Consider the following 19,651-nt stretch of genomic DNA (forward strand, 5'->3'; position numbering starts at 1 on the left):
TTAAGGGACAAGGACGACTGATCCATGTAGAGGGAAGAATGAACGGGGCCATGTATCATCAGAATTAGAGGGCAAGGGCATTGAAGATGAAAGGTGGCTGGGTCTTTCAGCATGATAAAGATCCCAAACACACTGCCGGGGTAACAAAGGAGTGGCTTTGTGAAAAGCATTTCAAGGTCCTGGACTGACCTAGCCAGTCTCCAGATCTCAACTCCATAAAAAATCTTTGGAAGGAGTTCTGTGACTCCCAGCGATAGCTCCAAAACATCACTGCTCTAGAGGAGATCTGCATGGAGGAATGGGCCAGAATACTAGCAAGTTTGTAAAAAAAAAAAACTTATGAAGACTTACAGAAAACGCTTGACTGCTGTACGTAGGGAATTTAGTTAAGTATTGCGTTGAACTGAAATTCTTTGAAAATAAGACAATGTGATTTGCTGGAATTTTTATTCTCATTTTGTCTCTCAAAGTTGAATTACACCTATGATGACAATGACAGGCTTCTCTCATCTTTTTAAGTGGGAGAGGCCTGTAATTTTCATCATAGGTGTAGACAGGCCTCTCTCATCTTTTTAACCCTTGTGCTATCCTATGATCCCACCCTTGCATTGACGTGTTCTCCCTACCATGGCAAAGATGGATAAAGGTGGAAAGGATTTCATGTAATCCATGGACACCAGTGAAGATCACAAATCATTGAAGAAAAAAGGTTCAGTGCACTGTCTATTGGGTCTAGATGACCCAACTCCCAATGTTAAAGTGCATAGGTATTTGAGTTAGTTGTAAAATTCCAGTACATTCCCACTGGGTCAACCTGCCTCTGTCCCTCGTGGGCAAAGTAGCCACGGTTAAAATGACAATCTTACCCAAAGTTAATTATCTTTTCTCAATGATCCCCACACAAGCACCACTAAAATGGTTCAAAACATTAGACTTATTCATATCAAGCTTTTTATGGAACAATAAACCGGAAAGAATTAGTCTAAAAACTTTTTAAATCTGTAAAAATCGGTGGAGGCTTAGAATTACCTAACTTCCACAAGTACTTTCTTACAATAGATTAAAATACATCTTAAAATGGTTAAAAAATAATCCAGAAACCAACTCATGGTTTGACTTGGAATGGCGTTATGTGGAAAGATCAACCTGTCAGATCTACCATTTATTAGCCAAACAGTTAAAAACAAGACTGTTTCCAAATTATTAACATAAACGCCACTTTAACAGCCTGGTGGCAATTTCTCAAAATATCAAACTCATCAATTCAACCGTGCAAATGACACCCATCTGTAACAACCCTGACATCCTTATAAACAAAAAAATGATACACTTCCCAGCTTAGCAAGCTGGGGGCGTAACACGACTAGAGCACTTAATTATTGATAGAAAAAGGAAGGACCTTCAAGACAAACGTGGAATAATTTACTTCTTGGAATATCAGCAACTTAAATCTATTGTTACTAAAAAGTTTAACTACAGAGACAACGATGTAAAGCTACCAAGTAGTTACCTCTCTGATTAATTTTTCATTGAATAAAACTCTCTCGAAAATGTACAAACTATTATGCAACCTAGAAAATAGCATTTCACTTCCGATAACAAAATAGGATGCGGATTTGAACATCAGTACAGATCAAAGCTTCAGGTCAGAAATTTGGCCTAGATTACAAAAGGGGGTTATTCAGACATCCCTCTAGTTTGTCAGAAGATTCATAAACCCCTGTTGTTAAAATAAAATATGTCCAACACAAGAGGCCTGCAGCTCTCATCTGTTTCCCCAGGTGTTGGACAGGACAAGTTAAAATAAATCCAGTACAAAAAGTAAAGGCATCTTTAAACTGGTTAAACCCATTCAAGAGATTAGTTCACATTCATAACTAAAAAATTATACATTTACATTTAAAGCAACCTCTACAAGAATTCCTTTTGTGAAGAAGCTCAATATTTTTGTCAATAATATATCGCTCTCATATATTAATATGCATCAATCTTTTTTTTTTTTTACTTTATTTATTGAACATTTTTTGTATTAAACAGACATACAGAGTGTGTAATGAAATGTAAAAAAAAAAGGCAATGTGTAAAAATAAACACTCGAATGTCAACCCGTCTCACCCCCTTCAACAACCCCAAGAGGCCAAGTCAGACACAAAAAAAAAAAAAATAAAAAAAAAAAAAAACACAAACCACTTGGGCTTTTAAAAATAAGAAAAATGTTAAAAAGAATAGAATAAATAAATAAAATAAAAAAGGTAATTAAATAAGTAGTAATAAGAGAGAAAACCAGGGTCACAGCAGTGGCTTTTTGTTGCACTGGTGCTCAGTCAGCCTCCAGATTGTGAGGAAATGTCAAGGAGTCCATATATTGTAGGAAAGGGCTCCAGGTCTCATTAAACTACCTGAGTGAGCCTTGAAGTGAGTACCTAAGCCTCTCAAGATTGAGATTGTAAAGCAATATGCATCAATCTTTTATCTTTTTGGATGTTGATACTTGTCGGCTTACAGGTGATTAAAATGTAAAAATTAGTGTCTTAAATGCGTAGAATCTCACAATGGAAAGATCAAAAAAGTATGTTTTCAGCACACGCATCACATGCAGGTCAAGGAACTTTGCTGGTTGGTCACATATAGTTACATCATGGTCATTAAAGCAGTTTTTGATACTTAGAGCAGTGTGGAAAGAAGCCAAATCCCGCTGGAAAAAACCCCCACCATCTCCACACAGTTTGTAAGCGGGGGGGTGTGAGATATTTTAGAATGTAGTGTATTCTAGTAACACAGATTAGGAGACCATTAACCCTTTAATTCCCCAAAGGCAATAGGGAGAAGGAAACGAATATTTAACTGATTTTGTTTTGGTTGGGTAGTTAAAGGATTAAAATCCCACTCCAACTATATATATTTTTTATTGTTAAATCATACCCAGTGGTCTTTTAATTATAATTATGGCAGTGTTAAGATCAAATCAAAAAATCTGTGTTATTTTCAACACAGAACTGAACTGTAGAAACTCTTAGAAATTCGCTCTTGGGTTTTGGCAGGACTGTTGGCGTAGAAATTAGCCTCACTAATTCACAACATACCTTTGTTTACACTCACCCCCTCTAGCGACAAGCACCTCACAAACCCAAAATAATTTGAGCTTATAAAAAATAAAATAAAGCAATATCAGAGAAACTGGAAACATGCATGGATGTATCTGTTCTTAAGTGGAAGATTTAGAATTAGAGTTGAAAAAGCAAGACTTTGTAGCTGCGTAATAGGACAGAGATTTTTCCAACAACCTCTTTTCATCTGTTTCTGATCCAATGCGATATGAATAAATAAAGACGCAGAAATGCAGTTTTAATCTTAATTTTATACGTGTCCTCTATTATGAGAAAAATGCTACAAGAACATATCAAAAACACCAAAAAAACATTTTTTATTTATTGTGATTGTTTTTAATTCTGAGATGAGATAATGGTGTCCCATTCAATATAATCAACAAATTCAAAACAAGTGCCTAAATCTGTCTATGTGTAATGTGTGTTCTGTATAAAATTATAAATTCTTCAGAGAGAACACTTTCCCAAGATTTCCCCAAAGCGATGTGAACCACTACCGACTTTTACTGCATGAGTTCTCAGTTTTAAATGTTCCTGTTTTTTGTACGTTGACTTCCTTTTTAAACACTTCTCACTTGTGTGAGTTTTCATGTCTTTTGAGACTAGTTACATGACTAAAACTTGTATTACATTCTTTACAAGAAAAAGGTTTCTCTCCTGTGTGAGTTCTCATATGCGTTTTTAGATTAGATTTGCAACTAAAACTTTTATTACATTCTTTACAAGAATATGGCTTTTCTCCTGTATGAGTTCTCATGTGCCTTTTAAGACAAGACTTTTCACTAAAACTTGAATGACATTCTTCACAAGAAAAAGGCTTTTCTCCTGTATGAGTTCTCATATGTGTTCTGAGATGAGACATTTGACTAAAACTTGTATCACATTCATTACAAGAAAAAGGCTTTTCTCCTGTGTGAGTTCTCAAGTGTGCTTTGAGCTTAGACTTTTCACAAAAGCTTTTTCCACATTCATTACAAGAAAAAGGCTTTTCTCCTGTATGAGTTTTTGTGTGTCTTTTGAGCTTAGACCTGTCACAAAAACTTTTATCACATTCTTCACAAGAAAAAGGCTTCTCTCCTGTATGAGTTCTCAAGTGATTCCTGAACTTAAACCAGTAACCAAAACCTTTACCACATTCTTCACAGACATGGGGTCTTTCATTAGACACAGTTCTCCTGTGGACAGTCACATTATGTGCAATTCTTGTTATTTTACCAGACTGTATGTAGGAAAGTGTTTTTCTTTTGAGGGATTGTTTGCATTTCTTAATCAAAGTTGCCATCTTTGATTTTTTTCTAACATCAGAGTCAGATTGACTTTCTGACATGTGAGAGCTGTCCACGTTTTGGACAGGACTTCTGTCTTTTCTCTTCCTCCGATCTTTGTTCTGTGGGTCTGTCTCTCCATCTGTAGTTGATGTTGATTCTTCATGTGGGCCTTCTTCTTCATCCTGACTATCAGTTACATTAAAGCTCTGCAGATTGTTTAGATCTGTAGGAGTCACTATCAAGGTGTCAGTTTCCTGCTTCAGATCAAGCTCTTCTTCAACCTGAATGATGTAGAGTCCTTCTTGCTCCCCTTTCATCTGTGCAGGTTCCGGTCCCTCATATTCCTCTTTAATCTGTTGAGACTCTGGTTCCCCCTGTTCGACTCTGGAGTTCCTCTGCTTGTTGCAGCAATACTCCTTTTCACTTACATAATGCTGGGGGAGGTCTGCAGAGACACAAACACAAAGAGTACTTTGATGATTTTTAAATGACTTTGTGTATTGTCAAGAACTACTACAAGTACATCTGAAAAATCTTCAGTGCTCCGTGGAGGTAGCCTCCTACTTTCCCCTCAGTAGCATCCTACTCTGAAAACTTTTGAGGCCCCTGATTGACTGTTGAATGTTTGTGTTGTGCTTTATGACAATTAACAGTAGTGCAGAAATGCTGTCCCATTAACCCCTGGAATCATAGAAGATCCATTCATCTCCTAAATCTGTTTTTTTTTTCCTTTTCAGGGTCAGGGGGCGCATCCCGGCCACTCATGGGCAAAGGTAGGGGACATCAAACATGTAGTGAAAAAAACGGCGGAGGTGATACCGGATAGACGTCTCAGAGTTTCATTATTTTATGCACCTTTAACGTGTTATAATGTTAGGCTATTTTTTTTATGATTTCATATATAAATATATTAAATGAAGGCAGAATTAGAAAAAAGTGTTTTTTTGTCAATCTGACCCCCTTTAGTAAATCTGTTTAGTAGTTTAGTAAATCTTGTTTTTTCTCATCACATTTTAATTTGATTTTACAGTTGGCTAAGACTACAGTTGACTGACTGAAGCCCCTCTTCTCGTGGGGGCGTTTTTCTGCAAGAAAACTGAAACAGCTCATTTGTGATTGAAAGTAAAAAAATTAACAGACTGCATGAAAACGCCAAGCGGCAGCGATCAAAAATAGATTAGAAATCAATACAGGAGTTCCTTCAAGAAAAAAAACCCTGTTGTTTTTATCTGATTTTTTATTTATTTTTTGTGACTTCCTATCTGTTTGCATTCAACATCTTTTTTTTTTTCAAAAAAGCATCTATGGTTTTTCTTTGCAAAAAATTGGAAGAATTTGGTTGGTAAATTTTTTAACTACCAGCCAACTTGGCTGGTGAGTCAAAAATTTGATAACGTTCACCAAAAATGCTCTGCGCAGTGTGTTCTTGTAATTCTCTTTATGAGATGCTCAAGCTAGCGGTAGCTCACAAAAAAAATCGGCTGTTATACAAACATTTTTACAGCTTGTATTAAGTTGTACTCTGTATTAGAGACATTTAACAAGATGTTAAAATAAAATCAAACCCAGAAGTTCTTTTGTTTCAATATAAAACAATTTAGAAAAAAAAACATTGGGTCCCGAGTTCTCCAAATTAACACATCAAAAAAAGAGTAGGACCACCCCTTGAACTATTCAAAAAACATTGACCACAAATGTCTTATTACCACAATATTACATTTATGAACACAGATATAAACACAAGATTCTGCAGTTTACTGTCTAATGTGATCAGCCCTCTGTGCATTCCATTAATTTATGATAACAAAGGCCTCATCTGGCTTTATCCCTTACATAATAGATAATTATGGCATTATTGCAATGTTTTGGGTTAATTCAGTGAAGAACTATAAAGCCGCACATTGATGACATTATATCAGCAAAGGCACGTGCTGGAAACTGAGACACAGATGGCGATGTATGACATGCTTTCAGTTCAAATAGAACGTTCATGCAAATACAGTTGTTTTATTTTTTACCATTTTATTTTTTACCATTGTGTTATTTGAGAACATGACAATAGCTATAGATGAAAAGGGAGATTAAGTTATGCTGAAGGATTCGACACACAAGATTTCACACTTCCCATGAGTCTTAGTGGCTATAGGCGGGGCTAACCCCCCAGGTCACTTTAACTTTGCGCAGAGACAGAACTAATGTTAGCCGACCCCCCCCCAAATCTCCTTACGCTCTCCTGTGTGGGAACACTTCAGCTTTGTTGTCAGCATCCATGAAGGGAAAGGACAATTGAAGAAGTCGTATGATGTGTGTCGACATTGTTACACAAAGATAGCGTATGCCACAGTAACACATCTAATCTGTTAACGAACTTAAAACAGCATCACCCGACTGTAATAACCTGGTCTACATGAAAATAAATGTGCAAGTTAAAATGTTTTATTTTCAGGCCAGTGTTAAGTATCCAGAGTTTTTGGTTCCTGGCAGCTAATAGTTTTTATTATTTTATAAAGCAGATCACTTACATAGCTCAGTTGTATTTATTGTTATGCAAAACCAATAAATGCATTTTGCAAGTAATTTTTTCAGCCTTTTTGTACTGAAAAAAATACCGAAAATAGATGGATAAAAACGTTATTAATCTCCCAAGGGAGAAATTCAGGTGTCCGGCAGCAAAACACACACAAACACACACAATAAATAATAGTTAAATAGCAGTTTATTTACGGCAGGTTTGTTAAACAGCAGTACCGAACTGAGCCCTATGAAATTCTGAATCGAACCGAATTGAGATATTAGCGTATTGTTACACCCCTACTATTTACACCACATAAAAAACAGTTACAAACTCAAATTCACCCGAGATGAAGCGTTCATGAACGACCTGAACGGATCATTAACATAAACAGTGGGAATGGACTTGCAGTCGGCTGGAAATTGTTCTTTATCCTTCTTTTTTCCTCCCTAACCTGAGTTTCACATTTTCACAGACATTCAAGCAAGCTCATCCTTCCTTTTTCAGATACATATATCACATGAGTTGTGCACACCCGATTTACGTGAGTATCTAGCAAAAAAAGGAGAAGAGAACAGCCTTAGAGCGGCGTGTGCAGCCATGCGCTCCCTGAGCGCACCATCCTCAGTATAGCTTTTATATATGCATAGACAAATGAAAGATTAGAGGGAACATTCCTGCCACCGGACTATCATCGCACTACCTCCTAATGTGCCAGGGCGGTGGCTGTCAAAAAAATGTCTGGTCGCCACTGAAGTTCAACATTTTCTTAAAACCTTTGCGGCTGCCGCGTGTTGTGTAAAAATCAACTGCAGCTTCCCAACTATAAGTGCCACCGTGCACCCGTGTTGGATTTGCTGAAAAACTAGTATTTAGGTCGGCCCACGTCATTGTCAATATATAAAGTGCGGTGCATCTGGGATACCCTATACTTTAATTTCCATTCAGAAAAAGGTACAGTGAAATTATCTGGACGTTTGTGAGCCCACTGCTACTTTCTTATGATTTGGATCGATTTCACAGCTTTGGGATGCAGTATGTAGAAGACAAAAAAAAACCTTGATATTGGTACTTGTGATTACCAAGTTCTCCCACTGTTCTACAAGAGAAACAAAGTGGATCAGTAATGCTGCATTTACATCGGACGCGATTTGCAAGTCAAATTCGTGTCTGTAACCTATCTTTAGACGTGCATCAAATTTACTGTTCGACGTCTTGACGCCCAGGCAACTGCCATTGTTTTACTGGAATTCATTTGTTGTCACATCGTGGAAAACATGGACGGTGTTGAGCAAGTAGCTTAGGTTTATATGTTTTGGAGAGCTCTACAGAAGCACCGGCAACTAAGTCGTCGTGTCTGGGTTCATCAGATAATTCACAGTCACTCCTGCAGTGAGAGCTGCGCATGAATTGAGTGGTTGTTTTTCTTAACAATCTTCCTATATCTATTAGCGTTTTGGACGCAGGGTTTGGTGCGCGATATGCCACTTTTCACATACATTTGGACCACTGTCGCAGGGTTTCGCCACGCTCAAATAAAGGTGGCAGCACGAATTTGATGAGCGAATAGCATTTGCTGAGACGTTTTTCTTCTGATAGCTTTCATTTCGGTTTGCATAGATGAGCAAGAAAGTATGGAGTCCTAAACTGTTCATAATTAAATAAATAAATATGACCTTGTGCAAATACACAATCAACCAACAAATCTCTCATATATATACAAAAAGATCATGAAATTGTGAAAAACCTACACACAGATTTTAAATTAGCCATTATATTATCAAATGTATTTCATTTTGCTTTAAAAACCTCTTCATTATATTAAAACAGCATTTTAAAGTATTCATTTTAATCACGATGAATATTATTATAATTATATGGCTTTTTCAGAACCTTGGACTTCAAAATCAATTTTCCTAAGTAGTTTTGTTTTTATTTCACATCGCTGTTTTTCAGAATGACTTTTTTTTTCATGAAGAGCTTTTCCAGCAGAATGAGTCTGCCTGTCAATCAAACCAGCCAAGGCGGAGATACTTTTGTGATTGGCTCATCCTTAAATCAGACATAAGCAGCAGCACCCTAACTACATCGATCGAAGTCACTTCAGTGAACGCGCAATGCCCATTCGTCAACACTAGGGGGAGTCACATCCACAGTGTTACCATATCTGGTGGTTTTGGTCCTAAATTTGCGGATAAAAATTGTCTTTGGGCGGTTTTAGGGTCGGTTCTGTGTTTATTTTTTTTCTCATGATAACATAGTAGTGGTCTAAGTCAGGTTGGCTGACTGTTGGAATGCCTCTAATCTTATGTATGTACTGGAGCTCCGTGAACACACCAGGGAGGAGTGGGAGGAGCTACCAGCTAATGTTTTTAGCCTGTTCGCTACATGGAGCGGTGTGTTTATCTCGTTTACAATGCATGGTAGACACGGAGAATTGTCAGAGATCAGGTTTTAATTTTGAAGAGTTATACATGGTAATCCTGTTTCCATGTTTGAGTTCATGACATCATCCCACCTTTAGCTCCCTTCATGACGGCCGCTTCAGCGGTTTTCCATCTCTCTCAGTCAGTCTGACCGAGTTTGAACCCTTGCTGTCCCGCGTTAACCCGAGAGGGAAAAATAAAACCAGAGAACCTGATTGATAAATATCGTCTTGATGAAAATAAAAAAAATGTCATAAGGTTCAGGAGTCTCGGGCAGGCTGGCTCTGCTTTCAGGGGTCTTTCTGTCCACCAGCTCGCCTCCTGGGAGCCGCCACAGTGATGACGTGTGGGGGAAACAGATGTGACGACAGACTGGATCTGTGAGACGGAGCTGTGTTAGCTGCAGAGCAGAGAAGAGCTCTGAGAGAATAGCGTGAGGATTTTTGGATAAAACCTGTGCATTTTCCATTGCAAAAAAAAACATTTTGCATTTTCATTTATGACCGCGGTCATAGAAGGATCTGCGGGTTTTTTTGTTGGGTCTGATGGTTTTCAGGTGACTTTTGGCCTGGAAAACTGGGACACTATATAGCAATCCTGCACAGAGAACGAGAGTCTGGAGTGTTTCAACGGGAACTTCAAGATGTGGACGACCGGCGCTTAAAGAAAGCTCCTCTGTGGTCCACACAAACCCTCAAACTCCAAAAACAGAGTTGTCCATGTTTGCATCTTCTGCAGAAGACAGATTGTTTGTCTCTATTTGATCCTCTAATGTCAACAAAGCCGTGCAGATGTTGCTGAAATGTCATTTCTCTGACTGGCACACCACAGAGCGGGTATCTAGGAATACGAGTCGATTTCCAGGGATCAGCCAATGTGCGTTTAGATCCCAACCACCTTCACTGATTGACAGAGTCATTCTGCTGGAAAAGCTTATTATGAAATAAGTAATTCTGTGAAATAAAAACAAAGCTACTTTGGAAAATATTGATTTTAAAATCCGAGGTTCTGAAAAAAAACATAGAATTATAATAATGATAATGATCATGATTAAAATTAATGGAGTTTGCATGTTCTCCCCGTGAATGCGTGGGTTCTCTCCGGGTCTCCGGCTTCCTCCCACCGTCCAAAAACATGATTCATAGGTGAATTGGTTAATCTAAAATTGTCCCTAGGTGTGAGTGTGAGAGTGAATGGATGTGTGATTGAGGACATTCTACCCTGCGACAGACTGGTGAACTGTCCAGGGCATCCACTGCCTTCGCCCACAAGTGGCCGGGATAGGCTCCGGCAGCCCCGTGACCCCAATGGGAAAAACGGTTAAGAAAATGAATGAATGAATAATTGAAATTGGTTTTAGGGCGACAGTGGCTCAGGTGGTTGAGCGGGTCGTCCAATGATCAAAGGGTTGGCGGTTCCATTCCCAGCTCCCACCAGCCAAAATTTCGTTGTGTCCTTGGGCAAGACACTTCACCTTCCTTGCCTCCAGTGTGGCCTCCACTGGTGTGTGAATGTACATGAATGTCCCGGTGATGGACAGAGGGGCCGTAGGCGCGAAATGGTAAATGGCGTATACTTATATAGCGCCTTTCTTCCTACAAGGACAAAGCGCTTTACAGTCACAGACCCATTCACCCAGTCACACACACATTCACACACTGGTGGCGGCTCCGCTGCCAAACACAGGCGCCCGCCTACCACCAGAGGCAAGGTGGGGTTCAGGGTCTTGCCCAAGGACACTTCGACTCGTGGGTGTGCAAGGCGGGAATCGAACCTGCAATCTTACGATCATGGGTTGACCGCCCTACCGCTGCACCACGGCCGCCCCCGAAAATGGCAGCCACGCCTCTGTCAGTCTGCCCCAGGGCAGCTGTGGCTACAACTGTAGCTTACCATCACCAAGTATGAATGAGTAGTGAATGAATAATGGACACAATGTAAGCGCTTTGAGCGTCTGGAAAAGCGCAGAAAAATCTAATCCATTAATATTATTATTAAAATTAATGTTTTAAAATGCTGTTTTAAAATAATGGACAGATTTTTAAAGCTAAATGAAATATATTTAATAATAATGGCTAATTTAAAATCTTTGTGCAGGTTTTTCACAATTTCATGATCTTTTTATATATTTAGGAGACATTTATTGGTTGATTGTGTATTTGCATGAGGACATATTTAATTATGAACAGTTTAGGACTCTATAAGAAAGAGGCGGAGAACAGAGCATAAAAGAAGCTCAGGACTGTAGAGCGCCTGTTTACCGCTTCAAGATGGCGGACCGTAATCCTCCAACATAAACAGGAATCGGTCCACTTTCACTCGAATCATTATGTTCTGCAAGATGAATGCTCATGTCCGAGGTTGAAGTGAACATACCTATAGCGTCCAGCTGAAGCTGTGGTTTCCAGATATCCAGCAGTCTGCGCTGACGACAGAGCTCCTGCTCGTACTGGACGATGGTTCCTTCACAGTGTTTGAAGATTTCTTCAGCTGCAGCAGCTAGTCGCTCGCTGATAAACTCTCTCAGAGACTGAAGTGAAGACATCGTTCCTGCAGCTGCTCCGATTTGAACTCAAACTCACACAAACACCGCCGTCCTCTTAGTTAGTTCCGATCATTTAGTCTCACAATCACATCCGTCCTTACATTAATCACTAATTGTCTAGTTTACGACACTTTGACCTTGTAAAATGCGAAGAGTTCCGACACAAACCACGTGTCGTCCACTCTGTCCAACAACCTTAAAAAAGTCCTGAAAAAAACACCACCTTCTTCTGAAATGCTAATGCTGCTAGCCCCTCTCAACGTTCTTCTTTGTGGATTTGCAGTTGGCAAACAACATCATGGTGCATTAGCGCCACTATCTGCTCTGGAATGAAAGTCCAAATATTTTACACTTCCCAAATAGACCTTTTTCACACTTCCGCATTTTTTGACCGGAAATACGTCAATGACGTGTAAAACAACTTCCTGTTAGCATAGCGGCACATATGAAGAATGGCAGAGTCGAAGAGTTGCAGTTTCTGTTGTGTTCCAGGCTGTTCGTCTTCCAACCAAAAACAGCCTGGCCTCTCATATCATTATTTTCCTGTGGATCCAAACCTGAAACCCAAATGGATATAGGCGATCTGAAGAGAGGAAGGGCATAGTTTTAATGTAAACACAGGTAGCACCCTCTGCTGCCGGCACTTACTAACTTCGCTCCGGATGTGTGGTGCGGCTGCGTCGTTCGTCGCCTGAAGAGTGGTGTCGTCCCGAGTATTTTCCCTTGGAAAAACTTTACTGCTCCTTTGAGAAGGGAGTCAGTATATGACAGAACCTCAAACGTCAGTCTATGCAGCTATGCTGTGAAGATAGCGACACGGTGGCTAAGCTAAGGCAGTAAAGATGGATCAGGACTACGTGACACACCCACCTGCAGGTAAGGTTGTTCATAATGTGTTTGGTTAACGTTAGTCAACTATGTGTACCGTTATACCGTTATTGGATAAATGCATTTCTACCTGAAAAAATTAATGTATATAATAAAAGCTGGTCACGCTCTCACCTATTTTAATTACATGTATTTAATTAATTTTGGGTATTTTGTCATTAACCAAAATAAATGAAATGTATTTGTAATTAAATACTTAACATACTTTTCAAAACATGATTACTGTGTTGTGTTGAAAGGTAGAATAAATATATCAAGACTGATTTTTAATTTCTTTATCTTCACAGGTGCTCTGGATGAGGCTTTGGATTACATCCATGACTTAGAAGCCAAGTTCCTTTGCTGCAGCCAGGAGACGATGTCATGGCGGACAAAAGTTCCTCATTGAAGACCTCCTTACTGACAATGGATCTGAGATCATGATTCCACCTTTTAAGCTTTCAGCTCCATCAGCAAGGAGGAAATAGAACAAACCCAAGCCATTACCCGCCTCAGAATTATAGTGGAAAGAGTGATCAGTAGGATAAAGTCCTTTCACATCAGGGACTCTCTGTGCCGCTCACACTGATGGGCAGTGTGAATCAGATCTGGCTTAAATGCCGTGTTTTGGCAAATTGTCAAGGACTTTTTTGTGTTGAAGAGTGAATTAATGTTTGGTATGTAAATAATGTATAATGTGCAAATAGTATGGAAAAATTTAGTGTTTCCACATATTCTTAAAATCTAGTTAAATATAATTGTTATATTCGTAATATTTTCCTGTTGAAATGTGACTTTGACTTCACAAAAATAATTAGATGAACAAATAAAACAATTTTGGTCAAAATTGTGCCTCATTTAATATTTTTAGGTATGCGTAACAACAACTGATTAATAACACAAATAACATCAAAGATTTAGAATAAAAAAGAACATTACAGATCATCAACAGTAAGACAGAAGGCTGAACTGATTTTTAAAGACAAGATAAGTGTAATTTAAGGTATGCATTCATGCATTTCTTATAATATCTATCCAAGTTCTCTTTCATTCCATCTCAGAAACCCCATCCAACACAGCCATGAGAGGTTGGGGCTGCACCTGGCATAATCTGCTTCCAGATGCCATCAGATATGGATCTGGCAGTGGTCCTACACAAGAGAAACACAACACACAAAAGTTAGACATAAGTGCATAACTACATTTAAATTTAATGTAATTTTTTTACATTTAAACTTAACTTGCTCTCACAAAGCAACAAAAAGTTAAATTATTCACCTGTATATGCCTTGTACAGTGTGGACCTCAGACCGTCTTAGCCAACTGTTTTGGGCTTTTGCACCACCAGCTCACTAACCGGTTCAGGATGGATTCCCTTATAAATAAAAGGCAAAAAGAAATTACAGTCTGTAATAACTACTGGGGGTGTTTTTATAATAATCTACAGTTGTTATGGATACACATCCGTTCTTAAATCATAATGATAATTTGATCACAAACCCACCTGTGTTCTTGGTCTGTGCCATCTTTGCAAGCCACTCGTGCAGGCCAGGGGGGGGGGTGGATCAGCCTGCTGACCCAGCTGTGAATAATGTGCGGTCTGGAAATTAAATAGGTTAAAATTAAGACATACTTATGTTGCTACATCAATGTAACATGAAACTATAACTGTCAGTAGGGTGACCAGATTTGAGTTTGTAAAAAAGAGGAGTGAAGTGAGTTTGTGAGATATTTCATCGAGAGTAATTGGTGTTCAGAGCTGCATACATGAAGCAAATATGATTACATTTCATCTATGTTCAATGTTATTTTATCATATAAGTATCGAAAAATAGGACATGTCCAGGAAAAGAGGACGTGTGGTCACCCTACTTTCAGAAAAATAATACTAATAGTAAGTGAAGAAAGTGCCGCAACTGTCTGCAGCAAGAAGAATGAAGACGCAAACGGGCACCTTAACATTTCTTATTTACAGCTTCACCAAATTTTTGGGTGTTATGTTAATCTCATGCCTTTTCACTTAAACACACACACAACATATTAACTGCGATGTGTTATACCTTATATTACAAATAACACCAGGATTTACAGTTGACGTAAACAAACACACAGAGTTACCGGTGATGCGGCTATGGCTAAGCTAGCTGAAGCTTACCTTGGTAATGGTGGATAAACTCTTCATGGACGAATTTATATCCCTTGTCCAATTTGTTTCCTTTAGTGGACGAATGCATCTTCACACTCTTCATCGCATCGGCGCTGATGAACTTCGGAACACAACTCAGGCTCTTCGAAAACACTCTAGGCTCTGCCATTCTCCGCCAGCGAAGCACAAACCGGAACTAGGTTTACACGTTGCTGACGTGTTTCCGGTTTTTGCGAAAAAGGTCTATTCCCACCCTTCTCTATGGAGTCATCGATCATGAAATTGTGAAAAACCTGCACACAGATTTTAAATTAGCCACTATATTATCAAATGTATTTCATTTTGCTTTAAAAACCTGTTCATTATTTTAAAACAGTATTTTAAAATATTCATTTTAATTATGTTGAATATTATTATAATTCTGTCTTTTTTGAGAAGCTTGGATTTTAAAATCAATATATTCCAAAGTAGCTTTGTTTTTATTCCACATTGCTGTTTTTCTGAATGACTTATTTATTTCATGAAGAGCTTTTCCAGCAGAATGAGTCTATCTGTCAATCAGTGAAAGTGGGTGGGATCTAAATGCACATTGGCTGATCCCTGGAAATCGACTCATATTCCTGGATACCCGCTCTGCGGTGTACCAGTCAGAGAGAAGACATATTTCAGCGATATCTGCACGGCTTTGCTGACATTAGAGGATCAAATAGAGACAAACAATTTGTCTGCTGCAGAAGATGCAGACATCGACCACTCAGTTTTTGTAGTCTGTAGCCTGCTCAGGCCTCCTGAACCTTATGATATTTTTCTATTTTAATGGAGACAATGATTATAAATCAGGTCCTCTAATTTTATTTTTACTTCTCGGGAAAAATGTTAAACCTTTCCTGCAATGACGTTTCTGACCATGGTCAGAAAACGCAGCGGAGATCCAGCGTTTGATTTGGGGATCACTTCCCCGTTCTGACCCTCTGAGCCTCCACAGCGGGTTAATAAAAGAACAAGTCTCTGTTCTTTTGGAGGAAAACTTTATATATTATTACTTTTCAGGCGAACTCAGAAACACCTCCTTAACTTGCATTCACACACAAACACGCACACACACTCTTGCGCTGCACGCTCTGATAGAGATGGAAAAACCGCTGAGACAGCCCATCATCATTTTATATGGCCTTACCTCACCTACACTCATCGCGTTACAGAAAAAGAAATACCAAACAAGACAAACATTTTAACAGTCCTTTATATCCCGTGCAATCAAAAAGAAATTCTGTTCTGTAAAAATTTTCTGAAGCAGAAATTTAAAAATGAAGAACCAGTTATTCAAAATTTCCAGTAACCCACCAAAAAAAGAAATTCGTTATAAAATTTTGAACAAGATATATCTGTGCAGTGGACTGCTTAGGAGATTCAATGGAGAATATGAAAACTGCACTTTCTGTGACTTAGAAACAGAAACTACCGGAAATCTTCTCTTTTATTGTCCATACTCCAAGACTTTCTATAAACATCTTTTGGACTGGCTCCCTACCTAAATTCCAGCTACAGATCAATCTTTAGACAACATCATCTTTGGGATGAACCTGAAGGAATCACACATGGACTACGCCTTGAACAATCTACTGTTAATCTCAAAATCTTTTATTCATAATTTATTCTAGGACCTCCTTTTACAAATATGTGTGAGTATAAGTGAGGGTTATTTTATTTATTCATGTCATGATTTTGTTATGTTACTACTATTTATTTGGAGCGTGCCCTGGCGCGGTGCTAGTTGAAACAGCCCTCAACCACATTCATTACAGGTTCCCTGTAGAGCAGGGATTCCTAAATCCAGGCCTCGAGGGCTGGTGTGCTGTTGGCTTTCCAGAAACCCTGCCTTATTTGCTGCCGATTAGCTGGATCAGGTGTGTTTAGCCAGTAAGGAGCTTCAATGGCAGGTTGTGTCATGGTGGAGGGTGGCTCGAGAGCCGGTTGGACCCAGATGCAGAGGCGGAGGCATGAGGATCAGGGCTAGTGGGTTTAATTCACAAAAAACAAACAAAAAGCGCTGCAGAGCAGGATGTCAGAACAAAACAAAAAACTCACTGTGGCGTGGCGTGGCGTGGCGTGGCGTGGCGAGAAACATGGAACATGGCATGACATGAACACCAGACAGGAATAATGGATCAACACAGGAGGAAGGCAGAGACAAGACTTATATACAGACAGGGCAGACAAGACACAGGTGAACACGATCAGGGCAGATAGGGACCAAAGGAAGTAAAACTCAAGAAACAAGACAAGACAGGAAACCTTTCAAAATAAAACAGGAAACAGAACCAAACAAGACAGGACAAGAACTAAAGCGAAAAACAAGACACAACAAACTGAAACCATGACAGGTTGGTTGGAAAAAATGTATGACACCGGCTTTGAGGCCTGGATCTGGGGACCCCTGCTGTAGAGTGTCAGCAGCGTGATGGGATGCGCAATGCAGGGATACCCACCATCACCCAAAAGGATGTATCCCTTCAGGTGGGTATGTTTGACAAAACTTGGGCTGTTACGCAAAACCCGTTAATCATGGACTGATCCTGGATACCCAACCAAAATGTCTAAAAATTTGGCATTGGAATCAAATACAGCCTGCTTTTGAATTGAATAAAAAACCTTCCTGTTAAAATAACAAGCTGCATTTTATTTTGGGGCCTTTATTTTTTTGTGGCAGCCATTGAATGCACCCACGACCTTTTGGAAGGCAGCAGACCCAGCGAGCTGCTCAAAACCAGTGGCGACTAATGGCCACACTGGGAAGCCAAAGAACCTGCGCATCAGCTGGAGGACAATGTCACTCACAGATGGCCCCACCCTTACATTGACGTGTTCTCCCCACCATGACAAAGGTGGATAAAGGTGGAGAGGATTTCATGTAATCCATGGACACCAGTGAAGATCACAAATCATTGAAGAAAAAAGGTTCAGCGCACTGTCTTGTGGGTATGGATGACCCAGTTCCCAATGTTAAAGTGCCTAGGATAGCACAAGGGTCAAAGAAAAATAATTAGGTGTATGATCAAACATTAAACTTTTGTCAATAACAGACAATGGAAATAATTATGAAATCATCATCAACGGTAAAAAAAAAAAAATTAAAAATTGCTTCAATTATTAAATCAAAAACAATTACAAAGCATAAAAGTGAGACAAAACATAAGAAAACTAACACAAATTTAACGTTCATAGGGCTGCAAATATTTTTCTGTGACAGATTTTAAATATTACGTTTTTCCTCTTTCTCCTTCTTGTTAAAGGTTTGTTTCAAAAAAGATAAAAAACAGGGTTTATTTAATGGTAACTGTGCTCTCGTTAACTCTGAGACCTGTAGCAGACAGTGGAACTTAGTGTGTGAACAAAGGTCTCTCAGTTAATCATTTTTATATCATTCCTGTTTTGGCGCTGATAAAATATGTGCAGTTTGAAAGAATGTTTTTGTTTTATTCCAATGTTATCCAGGATCAATGTTTCCAGAATTTAAATTAAACATAAAGCTTCAACAATTATTGTGACTATAATGCTTTTATTTTATTTAAGTCAAAATGTGTTTTTTTAAGCTTTTGGCTTTCAATGTCATTCGGAAAAGTTCACCTCCGCTACAGTTTGAATGAGGATTTAGCCTTGATATGACTTTTTTATTTTAAGTCAAGTCTGTGTGACCACATCTGAGCAGCTGTGGAGGTGTTAATGTCAACACCTCCTTAAAAAAAGAGCCTTTGCTGTCAATGAACTTCTCTCTGTATCTATCAAGGTTCATGAGTGGTGACTTGACAGTTTAAAGAGCTGTACTGCTGTATAGAACAGTCAGCAAATTAATTTACCTTTAAATTATTCTTGGACAAAATAATTATTGAAAGCGGATTTCCTTTCTGTAAAAGGATTGAAATGTTACAGCCCTGCGTCATGTGGGTGTGTTCCTGGTGCCTGCCTTTTTTCTCCTACTCCTTAATCAAAAGAAGGAAATAAAAGATCTGCCTTTGGAGCCCTTCGTGTGGGCTCTCCTTTTGGTCTTCCTGCTGTGTCCAGGTGGCTCATTCAGTCCCCTGCTTCACACTCTTTAGTTTGGTCCCATTGGTTAAACTTCATCCACGAACATGCACTCACACACCCAGACACTAAAGCAACCTTTTTTATTCATTGTATTTTGTTGTTTATTATTCTTTATACTCATTGAACTACTTTGGTGTGGTGCTGAAGGTTGAAGCGAAAGTGAGAGCAACAGTGAGATCCAAAAAGCTGCCTGAGACCCTCAAAAAGAAGACTGTGCCTGCTTACGAGTACGGTAAGGGATTTTAAGAAAACCTCAAAAGAATTTGACATCAGTCAATCCACCACTGTTTAAAATTGGAGGACTTTCAAAACAGCAGGTTCAACCGCAGATCGGACCGCATGATGCTAGAAGAAGTCAATAAAAATCCTAAAATATCATCCCAGGACCTACAGCGGGCTTTTGCTCCTGTTCATGTGAAAGTACATGACTCGATCAGATAGAGACTACACACGTTTGATGTTCATGGGAGGTGTGCAAGGAGAAAATCATTGCTCTCCAAGACAAACATTAAGGCCAGACTGAAGTTTGCCAGAGGGAATGTGGACAAAAATAATGACTTCTGGAACAAAGTTCTTTGGACAGATGAGTCCAAGATTGAGTTATGTGAACACCAGAACGGAAGACATAAAGAAGTAAACCAAATACAGCATTCCAAGAAAAGAACCTAATATCAACTGTGAAGCATGAAACTGG

General features: G+C 39.0%; 1 protein-coding gene and 2 long non-coding RNA genes across 3 annotated transcripts; 1 reads left to right on the forward strand and 2 right to left on the reverse strand.

The window, feature by feature from the left end:
• Window positions 1-1,990: 1,990 nt before the first annotated feature.
• On the reverse strand, window positions 1,991-12,012 carry LOC105355579 (uncharacterized). The gene is made up of 2 exons (XM_011483278.4): window positions 11,690-12,012; window positions 1,991-4,820 (listed from the first exon to the last, which is right to left on the reverse strand). Exons 1-2 carry the CDS (start codon window positions 11,856-11,858, stop codon window positions 3,679-3,681), a joined length of 1,311 nt encoding a protein of 436 aa, XP_011481580.2. The 5' UTR covers window positions 11,859-12,012; the 3' UTR covers window positions 1,991-3,678.
• A 287-nt stretch (window positions 12,013-12,299) lies between these two features.
• On the forward strand, window positions 12,300-13,442 carry LOC144984873 (uncharacterized). Its single transcript, XR_013648706.1, has 2 exons — window positions 12,300-12,734; window positions 13,034-13,442. It is a non-coding gene; the product is annotated as an uncharacterized LOC144984873 (long non-coding RNA).
• Window positions 13,443-13,737: 295 nt separating this feature from the next.
• On the reverse strand, window positions 13,738-15,058 carry LOC144984814 (uncharacterized). The gene is made up of 4 exons (XR_013648644.1): window positions 14,881-15,058; window positions 14,230-14,325; window positions 14,004-14,100; window positions 13,738-13,876 (listed from the first exon to the last, which is right to left on the reverse strand). It is a non-coding gene; the product is annotated as an uncharacterized LOC144984814 (long non-coding RNA).
• Between the last annotated feature and the right edge of the window lie 4,593 nt (window positions 15,059-19,651).

This window comes from Oryzias latipes, chromosome 2, assembly GCF_053564925.1.
Source record: "Oryzias latipes strain Hd-rR chromosome 2, Olatipes_Hd-rR_3.1".
In the NCBI taxonomy this organism is placed as follows: domain Eukaryota; kingdom Metazoa; phylum Chordata; class Actinopteri; order Beloniformes; family Adrianichthyidae; genus Oryzias; species Oryzias latipes.